General features: G+C 39.1%; 1 protein-coding gene across 1 annotated transcript in view; it reads left to right on the top strand.

Annotated features, from left to right (window-relative positions):
• The first annotated feature begins 600 nt into the window (after positions 1 to 600).
• The window catches only part of LOC133556163 (cytoglobin-1-like), a 31,820-nt gene continuing 13,534 nt past the window's right edge, over positions 601 to 18,886 (top strand). Inside the window, exons 1-2 of the mRNA XM_061905824.1 lie at positions 601 to 757; positions 818 to 960. Coding sequence (XP_061761808.1) covers positions 818 to 960 — 143 coding nt within the window. The 5' untranslated portion in view covers positions 601 to 757. The remainder of the gene's footprint in view (positions 758 to 817; positions 961 to 18,886) is intronic.

Below are 18,886 nucleotides of genomic sequence, written 5' to 3'. Positions count from 1 at the left end.
ACATCCATCTTCTTTGATTATCCGAGATCTGGTCGCGGGGGCAGCAGCCTAAGCAGGAAAGCCCAGACTTCCGGGGGGATCTCAACGCGTTCCCATGCCAGCCGGGAGACATAGTCTTCCCAACGTGTCCTGGGTCTTCCCCGTGGCCTCCTACCGGTCGGACGTGCCCTAAACACCTCCCTAGAGAGGTTTTTGGCGGCATCCTGACCAGATGCCCGAATCACCTCACCTGGCTCCTCTTGAAAAGGTACTAAGGCAAATGTAACGGAGTAAATGTAGCGCGTTACTACCCATGTGTAATTAAGGACAGGCCCAATTAAACGAAAGCCTGTCCTATTTCTCCCACACTGTTTAATTTAGGTGTGCTTTTACGTTTACGTCGGTAAGGGCTTTGCGCGGAATTGGATATGATTCCAGGTTAATCTCCTGAACTGTCAAGGATGCGTCTTGGAGTAATCTCACGTTGTATCCCGACAGGATTTTATTTTTTATTTTTTTTGTGCAACTTCTATCTCATGTTTTCATCAAACAGCAAGTGAGATGGGCAGAGGGGAGGACAGGAGAGGGAGAGCGTGAAAGCGAGAGTACACAAGCTCCTCCTTGTTCTCTGCGTGTGTTTTCTTGTGTTTTCTCAGCCCGCTCCTCACTCTCACTGTACCGCTCGGCAGAGATCCAGTGCCGGGGAGCAAGCATTCTCCTAAAGCGGGGACAGGGAAGCAGCTCGATCGCCCTCCTCGCTCTCTTTCACCAGGAAAAGGTAGAAACGGAGTGTTTATTTTTGGCGGGGGACGGATATATTTCTGCATGTTGTTGCTAGATGGAGAGGATGCAAGAAGAGGGAGAGGTGGACCACCTGGAGCGTCCGAGTCCGCTGACGAACAAGGAGAGGGTGATGATCCAGGACTCCTGGGCAAAGGTCTACCTGAAGTGTGACGATGTCGGCGTGGCCATACTCATCAGGTATTTACTTTAACTCTCCTGATGAGGACTATATACCGCGTTGTAGGGCTGGGCGACATGGACGGAAAAGTACGTCGGGATATGTAGATCGGTTGGTCGTGAGTTCAAACCCCGGCCAAATCATGCCAAAGACGATAAAAATGGGACCCATTACCTCCCTGCTTGGCACTCGGCATCAAGGGGTTGGAATTAGGGGTTAAATCCCCAAAAATTATTCTCAGGCGTGACCACCGCTGCTGCTCACTGCTCCCCTGACCTCCCAGGGGTGAACATGGGGTTGGGTCAAATAGGTTAATTTCCCCACACCTAGTCTGTGTGACAATCATTGGTACTTTTAACTTTTTTAACTTGTTTACTTGAATCCAATATATTTTCCGGTGAAAGTATACTTATAAAGATATTTATTTTTGAGCGATATTCGGTGGAATTGAAGTAAATGACAACTGTACTGTAAACACTTGTATTAACCCAGTTAGTCTAGATCAGTGGTTCTCAACCTTTTTTCAGTGATGTACCCCCTGTGAACATTTTTTTTTAGTTCAAGTACCCCCTAATCAGAACAAAGCATTTTTGGTTGAAAAAAAGAGATACAGAAGTAAAAAAACAGCAATATGTCATAAGTTTCTGATTTATTAAATTGTATAACAGTGCAAAATAATGCTCATTTGTAGTTGTCTTTCTTGAACTATTTGGAAAAAAAGATATAAAAATAACTAAAAACTTGTTGAAAAATAAACAAGTGATTCAATTGTAAATAAACATTTCTACACATAGAAGTAATAATCAACTTAAAGTGCCCTCTTTGGGGATTGTAATAGAGATCCATCTGGATTCATCAACTTAATTCTAAACATTTCTTCACGAAAAGAAATATTTAACATCAATATTTATGGAACATGTCCACAAAAAATCTATCTGTCAACACTGAATATGGCATTGTTGTATTTTTTTCACAGTTTATGAATTTACATTCATATTTTGTTGAAGTATTATTCAATAAATATATTTATAAAGGATTTTTGAATTGTTTCTATTTTTAGAATATTTTGAAAAAATCTCTAGTACCCCTTGGCATACCTTCAAGTACCCCCTGGGGTACGCGTACCCCCATTTGAGAACCACTGGTCTAGATGGGTATTAACAGCACAGAAAAACTATTTAAGTAGCACATAATTGCATAACATTAACATGGACAAATATTATTTATCGTTGAAATAAATAACATAGCTGTGCAAATATTATAAAAATACATTTGCAAGCATTTTGTGGAATTCCCTTCCTGGTTCGATGACCCGCCCTATCTTGCGTCTGATTGGCCTGTCCCGAACCAATCATGACTCATCATAGTAAACGAGCCACTCATGAATGTTCTCATACTGCAAGCACGTCCTGGAAGGGGAAGGGTTTAGTGGCCCATGGAGGGGGAGAACAAGGAACACAACAAATAAGCGGCCTTTGATCATTTTAACGTGATATAAATTATTTCGATATCACAATATTTTCTTAATTCATATCTTGTTTAAAAATATATCGTTCAGCCCTATCGCATTTGGTATTGGGCCGATATTATGGAGGTTAATTTGTGTTTTATGAAAAGTTAGGGGGGTTTTTTGCACACTAAATTCATGTAACTGAATTTTTTTGCATTTGGATTTTGTGAACTGGATTTTCTTTTTTTCCATAAAATTATGCTGAAAATTTAATTTAAAAAACTGTATAAAAATTTGGTGCTTCAATTCCGGTAAATTAAGACTGAAGCAATCAGTCCTATCTCAGAAGCAGCCAATGAGGTGTCTGGTTTGAAGTCACGTGACACGTGACACGGGTCTTGCAAAGCAGCATAACAAAAGGCAATTACCTGGGGATAAAACATTTAACATTTCAAAGCGGCCCGTTTTTCAAACTATAGAAACGATTCCAATGGTTGGAATTGGCACTTTTCAGTGACATGCAAAGTTTGGGCATAAAGAGTGGGTGTGGCTTGTTTAGTGTCAGACGGAGGCCGATGTCTACATGCCCAAGTAGCCCAGTTAATTGCCTTTTTTATGATGCTTTGCAAGACACATGTCAGGTGACTTCAAACTTGACACCTCATTGGCTGCTTCTTTAAACAGGATAGATTGCTTCAGTCTTAATTTACCGGAAGAGAGTCTTGCTTTTTGAAGAACCAAATTTTTAGAGCAAGGGTTCGTAACGTTTTTGACCTTGGGGCCCAACTTTTTCACTACAGATGGGCCCGGGACTCACTCAAATATTAACACTGATTTAGTAATCTTACTCTGTCAATTTGGTCAAATGATATGAAAGCATGTATTATCCACAAAGATGATTTATTTACCACATAAACCTTAGGTCAGGCTGATTAGAAAAATAAGTACATACTTCATAAGAGAATCATAACGACAAATACAATTATGTTGTGCTAAAATAAACTCAATTAATAATGAACGTTTCTTAACTAAAGGGTCAATAAAATGAAAAAGTGCAAGTGAAAATACTGCTTCACCACTTTCGTCATTATTTTTGCGCTTAAACCCCTTGATTTTAGCTCCAGACTAATCGTTTTGATTTTGTCATTACTGCCACATGTGGTGGAAAAGTGTATTACGGACCACAGCGGAGAGATATTTGGCGGCCCTTTGGGGGAGTTCGTGGCCCAACAATGGGCCCTATGGTTAAACACTTGTTTACAGCAACCATCCAAAAACTTGAGGGTTCCTGGTCCGCTTCAAGCTTCCACCATCCTAAAGTCACTGCCGTTGTGTCCTTGGGCAAGACACTTAACCCACCTTGATTCCAATACCACCCGCAGTGTTAAACATTTAGCTTACCACCACCAGAATTCAATGTGAAGTGCTTTGAGAAAACATATGAAAGTGATAAATAAATTTCTAAAACAATATTGCAGTGTAAAACGGCACATTTGTCAATATAAACAAGTATAGTCGCATATTTACACATACAGAGTCTCAAATAAAAATCCTTTAACAAACATGTGCATGAATTATTGCATACTTGCCAACCTTGAGACCTCCGATTTCGGGAGGTGTGGGGTCGGGGTGGGGCGGAGGCGTGGTTGGGGGCGTGGTTGGGGCGGTGGCGAGGTTAAGAGGGGAGGAGTATATTTACATCTACAATTTATCAACTCAAGTATTTTATATACATCCATTGCTTTCCTCATAGTCATCATTGTCACCGACGTCCCACTGGGTGTGAGTTTTCCTTGCCCTTATGTGGGCCTACCGAGGATGTCGTAGTGGTTTGTGCAGCCCTTTGAGACACTAGTGATTTAGGGCTATATAAGTAAACATTGATTGATTGATTGATTGATATATATTTCATATATATATATATATATATATATATATATATATATATAATATGTGTGTGTGTGTGTGTGTATGAAATACTTGACTTTCAGTGAATTCTAGATATATATATTTTATTATATATATATACATAAAAGAAATAGTTGAATTTCAGACGGCACCTATCAAATACACAGTAATAAAAACACAGTTGTTCTACTAACTGTACTCAATAACCAGGCGAGGTGATGAAGTTACGTCTCTTTACTGTGGGCTCCAGAACAGACTCCCTCACTTGCCGTCAGGAGCACAACACCAGGTAAATCGTTGGCCAATCAAAAAGCAACCCCATAACGCTATAGCCAACATTCACCAGGAGATGGCAACAGACAACATAGATCATTGTATTACAGACGGCGTTGCCATGGCTGTAACTTCCTCTTTCTTCTGCTTCGTTTCCTTGTGTGTGCAGTTTTTTATTCAAATCTGTAGATGTTGTAACATGATTGGGCAGGCAAGCTGATTATATAGTGGGAAAGCGGACGTGAAAGCAGGCTGTCCCCACTCAGGTCCGCTGTCCGCATGGAGCTGGAGGGGGCGTGGCTTCCAGCTCCGGCTAAATTTCTGGAGATTTTCGGCAGAAAATTTCTTCCGGGAAGTTTTCGGGAGAGGCGCTGAATTTTGGGAGTCTCTCGGAAAATCCGGGAGGGTTGGCAAGTATGAATTATTGTGACCAGTAGTTGTCACCAAAAAAGACTCACCACTCCAGTTCAACTTAAAGACAGCATACGTCCATTCCAGACAGTTAATGATAAATAGGTTCCTGCCTTTTGTATCTACCATTGTTCTGTCAAATTGATTTCGCTCGATTGTTTATGATTTGTGTTGATCGGATCAATACTATACTGGCCAATACTCTAGGCTCCAGTATCTGTATCGTACCGGAAGTGAATAGGTTGTATCAGGACACTCCTGGTTTTAGCTGCGCATATGGGATTGAACCAGTAACCCTCAGATTACTGGCACGGCCACTCTACAAACTTCGCCATGCTGTCCCATATATCCTACTCTGAGATAGCAGCTACACAACAGTATAGCACACAAGCTAGACATCCATGATAATATTTGAACAACAGCACATTGGTCAATATCAACTAATTACAGTTGCATATCACTTACACATACAAAGTTGTTAAAATATCCAGTAACAAACGTGTCCCCATTGTTCAATTCCGCGCCGTCATGAGCTAAAAAAACTTCATGAATTATGGTGGCCACTGGATGTCGCCAAAAAAGTTACCGCCCCACTTCTATTTAAAGACTGCATATGTTCATTCCAGATGGTTAACAATAAATAGGTTAGTGTTTGTTTATACCTACCAATGTTCTCTTTTTGACTAATTTTACTGGATAAATCCTCTAACATGTTACACTATTAAAAGTATCTACTATAATGACTTGTAATGAAATTGTAGCATATCAATCTCAGTATACTGTGTATTGCAATATACTGTATATGTACTGTATGTATGTGTATTGGAATACATGAATGTATGTATATTTATATAAGTGTGTAGAATTACAACAGAAGATAATTTAAAACAAAATACATTTAATTTATTAAGCCCTTTTCTATAACTAAAAGTTTTACATGGTAAAAAACAGAGTGTATGAAGTAGTGAATCTAATAAAGCTTTTAAAAAAATCAAAGAGAACTGAACTATGCAGTTTAAAAATGCATTCAGAAAGCAAGAATACAATATATTGTGATGTATTAACCAAAGTGAAGGATTAAAACTGTTATAAGTTAAAAGGTGTGCGTAACAGTTGTGTATTTAAATTAATCTTGAAGTCGGTAGGATCGGCAGGCAGTGTCACGGATGTGTAGCCAAAGTGTTGCACAAGGAGTGGACGGCAACACCGAAGGCTATGTTTCTCTAGGTTTGGTGTTTGGTTCTTGGGACGATCAGGAAGTTTGCATCATTAGTTCCTAATTAGTTCAAAGGAATCAGGTCATTCTGATGTGTCCTTGTTACCGAATGCTACAAAGACTGCATCTTTTGGAGCTCTGGAGTTCATGGCAATGAAAAAAAAAAAAAAAAAAGCCTTTTTTTTTTTTGCATGTAATATTCTCACTGCTCATAATCCTATTCGTCCAATAGTAGATACAAAGGGATAAACAATAATCCATCAGTCGGACACCCTTGGCTCTCCAAGAGCTGCCTCCCTTGGAGTAGGGTCTACTTTAAATGCCAGGCTTCCCGCCGTGCCTCCACTCTTATCACATGGCTTTCACGCCCAATGAGGATGTTTTCCTAGCAATCTGCGCCCCTGAATGCTGTTAAGCCGTCATGTAAACATCGTCTAAGAGTGGCCACCATGCGGTCTGCTGCAGTTTATTTTGGAGGGCCGAACAGCTGCTGTTGCTTCACTGGGTAAACTCCAATCAGTCTGGAAAATATTTTTTTGGTAGTCTTTGGATTTATTGCTGACTGCTTTTAGGTCAAAGTTGAAAGGGACGTTGGATGGAATGTGAAGCTCGTAACTCCTCCCACTCACCTTTAGTTGCCAATGTATTATTTACAGATGTGGGGATATATTGGGGCCTAGAAGGGCAACCTCAGTAAAAACTCTCGGACAATCCACAGCAAGAGCTGCATCACGACTCAGAGCTGCTGATTGACAATATTTACTATTTTTATATTTTGGTGACCACATTATTCCGCATGGGGAAAAAAATACCCGAGTGTTAGTATGTTTTGAGTGCCTTATGACTGAAAACTGTATCTTGATGTATGTTTTTTCAAATCAGTCTTTATTGATAATTATTTTATGACTTATGGAGAAACATACAGTGGGGCAAAAAAGTATTTAGTCAGCCACCGATTGTGCAAGTTCTCCCACTTAAAGTGATGACAGAGGTCTGTAATTTTCATCATAGGTACACTTCAACTGTGAAAGACAGAATGTGGGGGAAAAAATCCAGGAACTCACATTGTAGGAATTTTAAAGAATTTATTTGTAAATTATGGTGGAAAATAAGTATTTGGTCAACCATTGAAAGCTTTAACTGATGGAAGGAGGTTTTCGCTCAAAATCTCACGATACATGGCCCCATTCATTCTTTCCTTAACACGGATCGATCGTCCTGTCCCCTTAGCAGAAAAACAGCCCCAAGCATGGGGGTGGAATTCTTCTTCCTCCAAACACGACGAGTTGAGTTTATACCAAAATGGATACATGGATGATACAGCAGAGGATTGGGAGAATGTCATGTGGTCAGATGAAACCAAAATAGAAATTTTTTGGTACAAACTCAACTTGTCGTGTTTGGAGGAAGAAGAATACTGAGTTGCATCCCAAGAACACCACACCTACTGTGAAGCATGGGGGTGGAAAAATCATGCTTAGGAGTTGTTTTTCTGCTAAGGGGACAGGACGACTGATCCGTGTTAAGGAAAGAATGAATGGGGCCATGTATCGTGAGATTTTGAGCCAAAACCTCCTTCCATCAGTGAGAGCTTTGAATGGTTGACCAAATACTTATTTTCCACCATAATTTACAAATAAATTATTAAAAATTCCTACAATGTGAATTCCTGGATTTATTTTTTTACATTCTGTCTCTCACAGTTGAAGTGTACCTATGATGGAAATTACAGACCTCTGTCATCATTTTAAGTGGGAGAACTTGCACAATCGGTGCCTGACTAAATACTTTTTTGCCCCACTGTATATTAAATGTGAACATTTTTAATTCAAAAGTAACCTTCTACTGCAGTGGTTCTCAAATAGGGGTACGCGTACCCCTGGGGGTACTTGAAGGTACGTCAAGGGGTACGTGAGATTTATTTTTAATATTGTATAAATAGCCACAATTCAAAAATCCTTTATAAATATACTTATTGAATAATAATTCAATAAAATATGAATGTAAGTTCATAAACTGTGGAAAAACAAATGCAACAATGCAATATTCAGTGTGTACAGCTAGATTTTTTGTGGACATGTTCCATAAATATTAATGTTAAAGATTTATTTTACTGTGAAGAAATGTTTAGAATTAAGTTCATGAATCCAGATGGATCTCTATAACAATCCCCAAAGAGGGCACTTTAAGTTGATGATTACTTCTATGTGTAGACATCTTTATAATTTAATCACTTGTTTATTTTAAAACAAGTTTTTAGTTATTTTTATATCTTTTTTTTCCAAATAGTTCCAGAAAGACCACTACAAATTAGCAATATTTTGCATTGTTATACAATTGAATAAATCAGAAACTTATGACATAGTGCTGTATTTTACTTCTTTATCTCTTTTTTTCAACCAAAAATGCTTTGCTCTGATTAGGGGGTACTAGAATTAAAAAAATGTTCACAGGGGGTACATCACTGAAAAAAGGTTGAGAACCACTGATCTACTGCATAGTCTCAGGTATCGAGGCGGAAAGGAAATGTCACCACAAGCATGGAAAACAAAATGTAAACAGTATTAAAATGAAGGTGCAAACATAAGGAAAATGTAAGAAATGCATCAAAGTGTAAGAAAATAGCCCAAAGTGTGAACATGTAAACCTGAGAACTATTTTCTGCAGGTTTTGGGCCAGGAAGTTACAGCTGTGCTCTAAAAGTTGAGGGCGGCTAAGGTGGTGTGGTATTAGCGGTCTTGCCTTGCGTGATTTACAGATCATATTGGTCTGACTACGGTCCCTTTTTGGGGGGGAAAAAATATTTTAAAAAACTGTCCAGGTGACTTTTCCTCATATATGCACCATTTCTTCATTTTGATTTTGTCTTTTCACTCCATGAAGAGAATTAACCGCCAGACAAGCAAATTTGATAGTTTAAGCCCAGCCCTAGAGTGCATGTATCCCAAATACAGGGCTCTGCTGGTAATCCATTTCAAAGGTTCCATCAAAATTGTATAAAGTCTTTTATTTCATTTTTTTTGTCCCATAAGTGTCAGGGTTATTTGTTGTTGACAAACCCCAAGATGCAGAGAAGGAGGCAGGCATAGAATATGAAAACATGATTTAATTAAAACTAAACAAGAACAAACAAAAAGCACGCACATGGGCGGAATAACAAACTAAGGGAGCTAGCACTGGAAGCTAGAAAACAAAAAGGAACTTTAGCATGGAAGCTAGTGGATAGCAAACAGAAAAACTGGAAATAACTAATGGCTAACAAGAACAGCTTACCGCTACGACGACCAGGACAAAATGTAGCACGACAGGTAATAGCTGAAAAAAATCACATCGACACGACAAGAGCAATATATGGCAACGACAAGTCCAAATGACAATACAATGATCCAGCACTGACTGGAGGAACAAAGCAGGTAAAATAGGAGCTGGCTGATTGACATCAGGTGTGACCAGATGCCAATCAGCTGCAGATGAGTGAAAACAGGACACAGGGAGACAAACAGGAAGCTGAACCAAAATAAGAGCACTAGACAGGAACTAAGGACAGGAAATACTAAACACACAGAGGAGAAACTTAAACACAAACAAACTGTCAGTGGCAACTCTGACAATAAGAAATGTATGTTCAATTGTTCAATTCCGTTACATGCACCAAGAAAAAAATAACATACCTTTTACGCAGATTGTCCCTTCAGTCACGGATTTGTTCATTATTCTCTTGTAGTAGTGGTAGTGTATGTGTATTACGTTTTTTGTTTGATGTTCTCTCCCCCTATTTGGTATTGATTTGGGACGGCATTCCTTGGTTGGTAGAGCGGCCGTGCTAACAACCTGTGGGTTCCTGGTTCGATCCCCGGCTTTCACCATCCTCGTCACGCAATTGGCAAAAAATTCAGTAAACATCCCATCCATTTCTACCGCTTGTCCCTTTTGGGGTCGTGGGGGGTGCTGGTGCCTATCTCAGGTGCATTTGGGCGGAAGGTGGTGTACACCCTGGACAAGTCGCCACCTCATTGCAGGGCCAATACAGACAACACTCACATTCACACACTATGGCCAATTTAGTGTGGCCAATCAACCTATCCCCAGGTGCATTGTTTTGGAGGTGGGAGGAAGCTGGGAACCCACCCATTCACAGAAGGAACATGCAAACTCCACACAGAAAGATCCCGAGCCCGGGATTGAACTCACGACCTTCGTATTGTGAGGCACATGCACTAACCCCTGTTTTACCGTGCTGCCTTCAGTAAACAAACGTTTAAAAAAGAAAATGTATAAATGTAATTTTTATGTATGTTCTGGATGAGAGCTCTCTGATAAGCCGTTCCCACTATAATTTTGAAGAAAATATTATAGAAAACATATATTCCATATATTAGCCTCAGATGTATACATTGTGAAGTTATTTACACAAATATTTTGTAAATTTTAATTTACATGCCTCCTTTTAATAGTTCCCAAACTGTCTGTAAAACGGCTGATCAAACAAAACTGAAGTCAGCATGGACCCACTAGCTGTGGAAGCTAGCTCTCCAATCAGCTTAACAGATTTAATAACTCCACGGTGATGTTTCGGTGAATTTACTGAGGGATATGTGAAACAAACCATACAAAAAAAATGTTAAGTTATAAATACTAACAGACAACGTGTTGGCATATTCGCTAATACTAACGCTGGTAGCTAGATTACATCACGATAGCACGTACAAATATGCACATACTCTTGCAGACATCACACGTGGGACGGTTTAGTAAGTATTTTAGTTATATTGTCAAACTTACAAACGTTGCTTGGAGTGATTTTAATGGAGACTCCATAGGAGTTGAAACACTAGAAGGAATGACATTGCTACTTCCAGTTGAAAGCTCCGTCCAAACAGGACAATGCAGTGTGCAAACTTGTCCAAAAGATGGCGCCATGGTAAAAAAACGAAAACATAGTTTTTGGGGGTTTTTTTTAACTGTTTGCATTGAAAAAAAAATCCATGAATTAGTTACACTGTTTTGAAAGCTGCATAGGGAAAAAGTAGGAATTTACTGCAATTAGATTGCTTATTACTAGTATTTTACAGTAATTGAATTGCTTATTACCATATTTCATTGAATTTCCGCAGGGCATATAGTATGCGCCTGCCTTGAATTACTGCCGGGTCAAACTCGCTTCCCAAAATAATTAGTGCATGCTTAGTATTACCGCCTGGTCAAACTCGTGACGTCACGAGTGACACTTCCCCTGTCATCATTTTCAAAATGGAGGAGGCTGATTTCAATACCGGTAATTTGAAATCACATAAAAGGAAGAAGATTAAGAGATATTCAGTAGGATTTAAGGTCCAAGCTTACATCACACTCAAATTTTTACTGCATGCCTTTGGTAAGTGCCGGAGTGAGAAGAGGTTTTAAAATAATTTGAGCATGCTTACTTTTACCGCATGCCTTTGGTAAGCCTAGGAGTGAGAAGAGGTTTTAAATTAATTAGCGCCCCGGCGGCAATTCAAGGAAATATGGTACTAGCAAATGTAACAGAGTTGCCCACATCGTTATTATATAACACCGTACTTTATAATGATATTTGAAATACTAAGAATTGCAATTTTCCGCAGTGGAGGTGATTACTTTTAACTTAGTGGGTCCACACTGTGTATGGAGACAAATAATTAGCTGCTAGCCACTTCTCAGCCGGGGGACCAGACGGAATCAGCGGTTGTAATAGGCATTAAAAGATATAAATTGGCAATGGCCGATTTAAATACTTTTCACGAAAATGGGTTAATACGTCCCTACTTTTAGGTTCAGGTTCAAAGTTTATTCGTCACATGCAGAGTACACCACAGTGAAATGCTTTTTTCCATGCTCTTTAGATATTGCGTACGGTGGGATCCAAACACTAGTTGCAGAATCTAATACACTAAATACAAAAAATGTAATAGCTCTGATGTGCATTACAAGACAATTAAGTTGCACAATAAGTCAAAGTAGTTATGGTAGAAGTACAGTAGTCAAATACAGTACCAGTGCAATATCAAATATAACAGCATGCAACAAATATTAAGGTGTCTAAAGTTAAAGTACCAATGATTGTTACACCAACTAGGTGTGGCCGAAATTATTCTCTGTATTTGACCTACCACCCTTGATCACCCCCTGGGAGGTGAGGAGAACAGTGAGCAGCAACGGTGGCCGTGCCTGGTAATCATTTTTGATGATTTAACACCCATTTCCGAACCAAGCAGGGAGGTAATAAGCCCTATTGTTATAGTGTTTGCTATGACCAGGATTTGAACTCACGACTTGCCGATCTCAGAGTGGACACTCTAACCACTAGGCCACTGAGTAGGCGTCAAGAAGCGTTTCGACACATTGCAAAACTGTATTGATACTGTGTCATTAAATACTGACATCTGCTGGACATTAAAAATCCTTACAGGAAACCTATGGACCGACTTAACTGACACTGATTTTATGACGTAGTACAAACCCCAATTCCATATGAGTTGAAAAATTGTGTTACATGTCAATATAAACGGAATACAATGATTTGCAAATAATTTTCAACCCATATTCAGCTGAATATGATACAAAGACAACATATTTGATGTTCAAACTGATAAACATTTTTTTTTCTGCAAATAATCATTAACTTTAGAATTTGATGCCAGCAACACTGTCACTAAATACAGTTCGTCGCTACATCTGTAAGTGCAAGTTGAAGCTTTGGGACGGCGTGGCGCAGTGGGAGAGTGGCCGTGCGCAACCCCAGGGTCACTGGTTCAAATCCCACCTAGAACCAACCTCGTCACGTCCGTTGTGTCCTGAGCAAGACACTTCACCCTTGCTCCTGATGGTTGCTGGTTGGCGCCTTGCATGGCAGCTCCCTCCATCAGTGTGTGAATGTGTGTGTGAATGGGTAAATGTGGAAGTAGTGTCAAAGCGCTTTGAGTACCTTGAAGGTAGAAAAGCGCTATACAAGTACAACCCATTTATCATTTATCTTTTAAGCTCTACTATGCAAAGCGAAAGCCATTTATCAACAACATCCAGAAACGCGGCCGGCTTCTCTGGGTCCGAGATCATCTAAGATGAACTGATGCAAAGTGAAAAAGTGTTCTGTGGTCTGATGAGTCCACATTTCAAATTGTTTTTGGAAATATTCGACATCGTTTCATCCGGACCAAAGGGGAAGCGAACTATCCAGACTGTTATCGACGCAAAGTTCAAAAGCCAGCATCTGTGATGGTATGGGGGTGCATTAGTGCCCATGGCATGGGTAACTTACACCTGTGAAGGCACCATTAATGCTGAAAGGTACATACAGGTTTTGGAACAACATATGCTGCCATCTAAGCGCTGTCTTTTTCATGGACACCCCTGCTTATTTCAGCAAGACAATGCCAAGTCACATTCAGCACGTGTTACAAAACCGTGGCTTTGTAAAAAAAAGAGTGCGGGTACTTTCCTGGCCCGCCTGCAGTGCAGACCTGTCTCCCATCGAAAATGTGTGGCGCATTATGAAGCGTAAAATACGATAGCGGAGACCCCGGACTGTTGAACGAGTGAAGCTCTACATAAAAAAAGAATGGGAAAGAATTCCACTTTCAAAGCTTCAACAATTAGTTTCCTCAGTTCCCAAACAAATATTGAGTGTTGTTAAAAGAAAAGGTAATGTAATACAGTGGTGAACATGCCCTTTCCCAACTACTTTGGCACGTGTTGCAGCCATGAAATTCTAAGTTAATTATTGTTTTCCAAAAAAAAAATAAAGTTTATGAGTTTGAACATCAAATATCTTGTCTTTGTAGTGCATTCAATTGAATATGGGTTGAAAAGGATTTGCAAATCATTGTATTCAGCTTATATTTACATTCAACACAATTTCCTAACTTATATGGAAACGGGGTTTGTACAATATAAACCAAGTCATTGTATTTCATTTAAGATGATTTAATCTCTTCATTTAAATAAAAATGTATCTATCTTTTTTAGATACAGTCAATAAAGAATGTGAACATGTATCATAACATGGAAAGCTAAGAGAATGTGCTATGAATGAGGATGCTTGTGGATTGGGAATTTTTTATTTTTTTTACATGCGCTCTGAATACGCACTGTTGATTGGCTGTTACCGTTTTTTAATGTAACCAATCCGATGGTTGTGTGGGTGGGACAATGCTGCGTGCTGAGGCCGAGGCAGAAGAAGCAAAGCAGCTTTTTAAGACTTTAGCTTAGAAACTCCCCGTACCGAACCGAAACCCCCGTACCTAAACGGTTCAATACAAATACACGTACTGTGTAACAGATCAAGTGGAAACTTTGAGAGAACAGGATGAAACGACAAGGAAATGAAAACATTCCTTTTTTTTCCCCGACTTGTCCAGGGTGTAGACCGCCTTCCGCCCGATTGTAGTTGAGATGGGTACCAGCGCCCCACGCGACTCCGAAGGGGAATAAGGGGTTAGTTAATGGATGGATGATCAAAATATTCCTACACGGCGGAAATGATCTCCGACGACGATAATTTACAAATGACCAACGACAGAAGTGCGGCGATTCTGTTGGCAGCAGCATTTCGTTGACAGATGTGCTTTCTTATAAACACAGTTTGGCACGCAGGCGTCAGTTGGAAACAGTTCGCGTATCGGTCAGCTGATGATCGGTCACGTGACTTTCGAAAAGTGGTACGCGCACCGACACAGGGTTTTGCTCTATGAGCTCGACTCATGCGCCGATGCATCGGTGTTGCCGGACCCATCACTAGACGGTAGTACGAACAAAGGTAATGGAACAGTATGACGTCTTTTATACTCTTGTTTTTACTTTATTTTAGGCCACCCATCGGTCTCTACCGGTTGAGTTCCTGCCAGGGAGGCCGGAGGCAAGGCTTGAGCCTACCCCAGCTACATGAACTAAATGTCTTGCCTTTTCTATTACTGTATTTTTTGGACTATAAGTCGCAGTTTTTTTCATAGTTTGGCCGGGGGTGTGACTTACACTCAGGAGCGACTTATGTGTGAAATTATTAACACATTACTGTAAAATATAGAATATTATTTAGCTCATTCACGTAAGAGAGACTAGACGTATAAGATTTCATGGGATTTAGCAATTAGGAGTGACAGATTGTTTGGTAAACATATAGCATGTTCTATATGTTATAGTTATTTGAATGACTCTTATCATAATATGTTACATTAACATACCGGGCACCTTTTCAGTTGGTTATTTATGCGTCATATAACGTACACTTATTCAGCCTGTTGTTCACTATTCTTTATTTGTTTTAAATTGCCTCTCAAATGTCTATTCTTGGTGTTGGGTTTTATCAAATAAATTTCCCCAAAATATGCGACTTATACTCCAGTGCGACTTATATATGTTTTTTCCCTTCTTTATTATGCATTTTCGGCAGGTGCGACTTATACTCCGGAGCGGGTTGATACTCCGAAAAATACGGTAAATTGCGCTCCATAGTTTGTGGATAAAAACCCTTTTGGGGAAAAAAGGGTCAACGCCTCGTAATTGTGGAGAGAACGTGTTCTGCAGTCTGTCTAAAATGCAATAACATTTCCTCAAAGAAAACTCTATAAAATGTAGTTGGTTTCAGTGTTCAAAATTTAATGGAAATACATTTTCAAACATTCGGGCTTCATGGCTGTCTCATCCAAAAAGGTTCCCGACCTCTGCTCTGTAGTAAACGTTTAAGCCTCTTGGTTGCAGATGTTATCTGAAGGAGCCAACTTTGTCACTGCCTGTGAAATTAAAAAGCCTCTCTGGGTTCAGCTCTGGGGTTCATCTTGAAGAACAGATAAGGGAGGATTAAGACGCCCATGGCCATATCAAATACTAATGAGGCTATTTATATGCAACCACAGGTGGTGCAATTGCAAGCGCCAAAGATTAAACGTCACGGTCCCTCATTAGTTTTGTCGAACTGGAGCTGCACATCCGTTCTTCACCCTAACCAAGAATTTCAATCCACAGATGAAACTCCCTCCATTAGTAGATAGAAAATGGAATGCGATAACGAGTTTGGACTGCCAGGTGCTTTGACCCGCGGAGGTGTTGATGTTTCAAGGCCACCTCAGTTGACCCGACTTTGACTTTGTTGGTGTAACGTGCGACAGAGACAAGAAAACATTTGTTCCTCGCGTGAGAAGGGATGTGCGACGAAAGGTCGGGGATTTAAGAGGAAACAGTCTCTCAGAGAGCAGGGTAGGATGCCCAGTTTGGATTTCTTGCCAAATCCGATCTTTCAACGTAGTCTTTGACATTACAAAAACAAAATTTTGAATGGAAATGCGTGCAAACGTGATGTTATGAAGTAAACATGGCTCCGATTCGGGTAGGTCTCAGTCATGGCGCATTGGTGGCAAGTTCAAGGATTGTGTGGAATCATAGTCAACAATTTCGGAATGGATATGTTGCACGTAAAAGATTAAGAAGGAAATGTACACCTGTTTCAACAATTTTTTTAATTTTTTTTTTGCAATAGTATTTTTGCGTAGACTTATGACTCATATCGTTTTTTGATGACTTCTAGTCGGATAAACTCAACACAATTATTCACCTGTTTTTTGCTCACTTGTCAACAATTCTGCAACCTTCAATTTATGACGTTCAATCGGAATATGTATTGATATTTGATAATGTATGTCGGATAAACGGAACATGATCGTTCGCCATTTTTTTGCTTTTTTTTTTATCTCATTTGTGAACTATTTTGAGTAGAATATTGATGCTTATCGTTTTTTTGATTACTTCTGGTCGGATGAACGCAATACGATCCTTCACAGTTTTTTTTGCTCATTTGTCAACTATTCTGCAACTGTTGATTTATGACGTTCAATTCTGATATGTAACACTATTTGATAACTTAACTGTCGGAAGAACACGATCAAATCGTTTGCCTGTTTTTTTGATCTTTTCAACTACTAGTCTATTTTGATGTAGAATGTTGATGCATATTGCTTTTTTTAATGATTTCTGGTCAGATGAATGCTACCCGATCGTTTGTTTTTTGCTAATTCAACTCTTTATGAACAGTCTATTTTGGCATTTAATTCTATATGTATCGCTATTTGATAACAGTTGTCGGATAAACGCAAACGGATCATTTGTCCCTTTTCTAACTTGTCAACTATTTTGCAACATTCTATTTTGGCGTAGAGTTGTGATATGTGTGTGTGTGTGTGTGTGTGTGTGTGTGTATATATATATATATATATATATATACAGTATATATATATATATATATATATATATATATATATATATATATATATATAATATTTGATAACCTAAATGTCGGATAAACGCTCCCTCAATGTTCACCTGTTTTATTTGCTCATTTATGAACTATTTTGCCACCATCTATTTTGGCTTAGTATTATGACTCGTATTATTTGAAGTATGTCGGATGAAGGCAACCCATTCGTTCGCCTGTTTTGTGCTCATTTATCAACTATTTTGCATTCGTCTATTTTGTGCCGTATAATATGTATTTGATAACGTGTATGTTGGATAAACGCTACCTAACCGTTCGCCTGTTTCTTTGATAGTTTAACTATTATGCATCCGTCTAGTTTGCCGTTGAATTATGACGTATATCGTTATTTGATGACTTGCACATACAGTATGTCGGATAAACGCAACACGATCGTTTGCCTGTTTTTTTTTTTGTTTTGTTTTTTCTTTTTCGTCAACTATTTTGCCACTGTCTATTTTGGCTTAGTATTATGACCCGTATTTGACGTACAGTATGTCGTATGAACGCAACCCGATCGTTCGCCTGTTTTCTGCTCATTTGTCAACTATTTTGCAACAGTCTATTTTGGCCCAGAATTATGACGTCTATCACTTTTTGAATCTCTGGTCGGATAAACTCAACAAGATCGTTCGCGTGTTTTTTTCTCATTTAATCAACTATTTTGCCACAGTCTATTTTGATGTAAAATTATGACGTGTATCGCTTTTTTGATGACTTCTGGTCGGATCAACGCAACCCGATTGTTCATCTGTTTTCTGCTCAATTGGCAAATATTTTGCTATGGTCTGACATTCAATTATATGTATCGTACATAAAAACAAATGTCGGATGAACACAATCCGATTAATCGCCTGTTTTTTTTTTGCTCATTTGTCAACTATTTTGCCACAGTCTATTTTCACGTAGAATTATGACTCGTATCACTTTTTAATGATTTCTGGACGGATGAATGCGACCTGATCGTTTCTGCTCGTATGTCAACTGTTTTTTAACCGTCTATTTTGGCATAGTGTTATGTTGCGTAACAATATTTGATGTTTTATCAGATAAACGAATCCTGATCCTTCGCCATGTTTTTTTTCTAAATTGTCAACTATTTTGCAATTGTCTATGTATCGTTAGTTAACGTTTGTCGGATAAACGCAACTCAGTCGTTCGCCTGTCATTTTTGCTAATTTGTTAACAGTTTTGCAACGGTCTATTTTGGCTCAGTATTATGATGCGTATCATTGTTTGATGACTTACAGTATATCGGATGAACACAACCCAATTGTTTGCCTGTTTCTTTGCTAATTTGTTAAGTGTTTTGCAACCATCTATTTTGGCGTACAATTATGACTCATATCGCCAGTGATATTTATGTCAGATAAACGCAACACCGGTTTTCTACTCTTGTCAACTATTTTGGCGTTGTAATATATGTAT

Source organism: Nerophis ophidion, linkage group LG07 (assembly GCF_033978795.1).
Source record: "Nerophis ophidion isolate RoL-2023_Sa linkage group LG07, RoL_Noph_v1.0, whole genome shotgun sequence".
NCBI lineage: Eukaryota > Metazoa > Chordata > Actinopteri > Syngnathiformes > Syngnathidae > Nerophis > Nerophis ophidion.
Note: the sequence above shows the minus strand (reverse complement) of the source record. Positions and strands in the feature narration are given on the sequence as shown.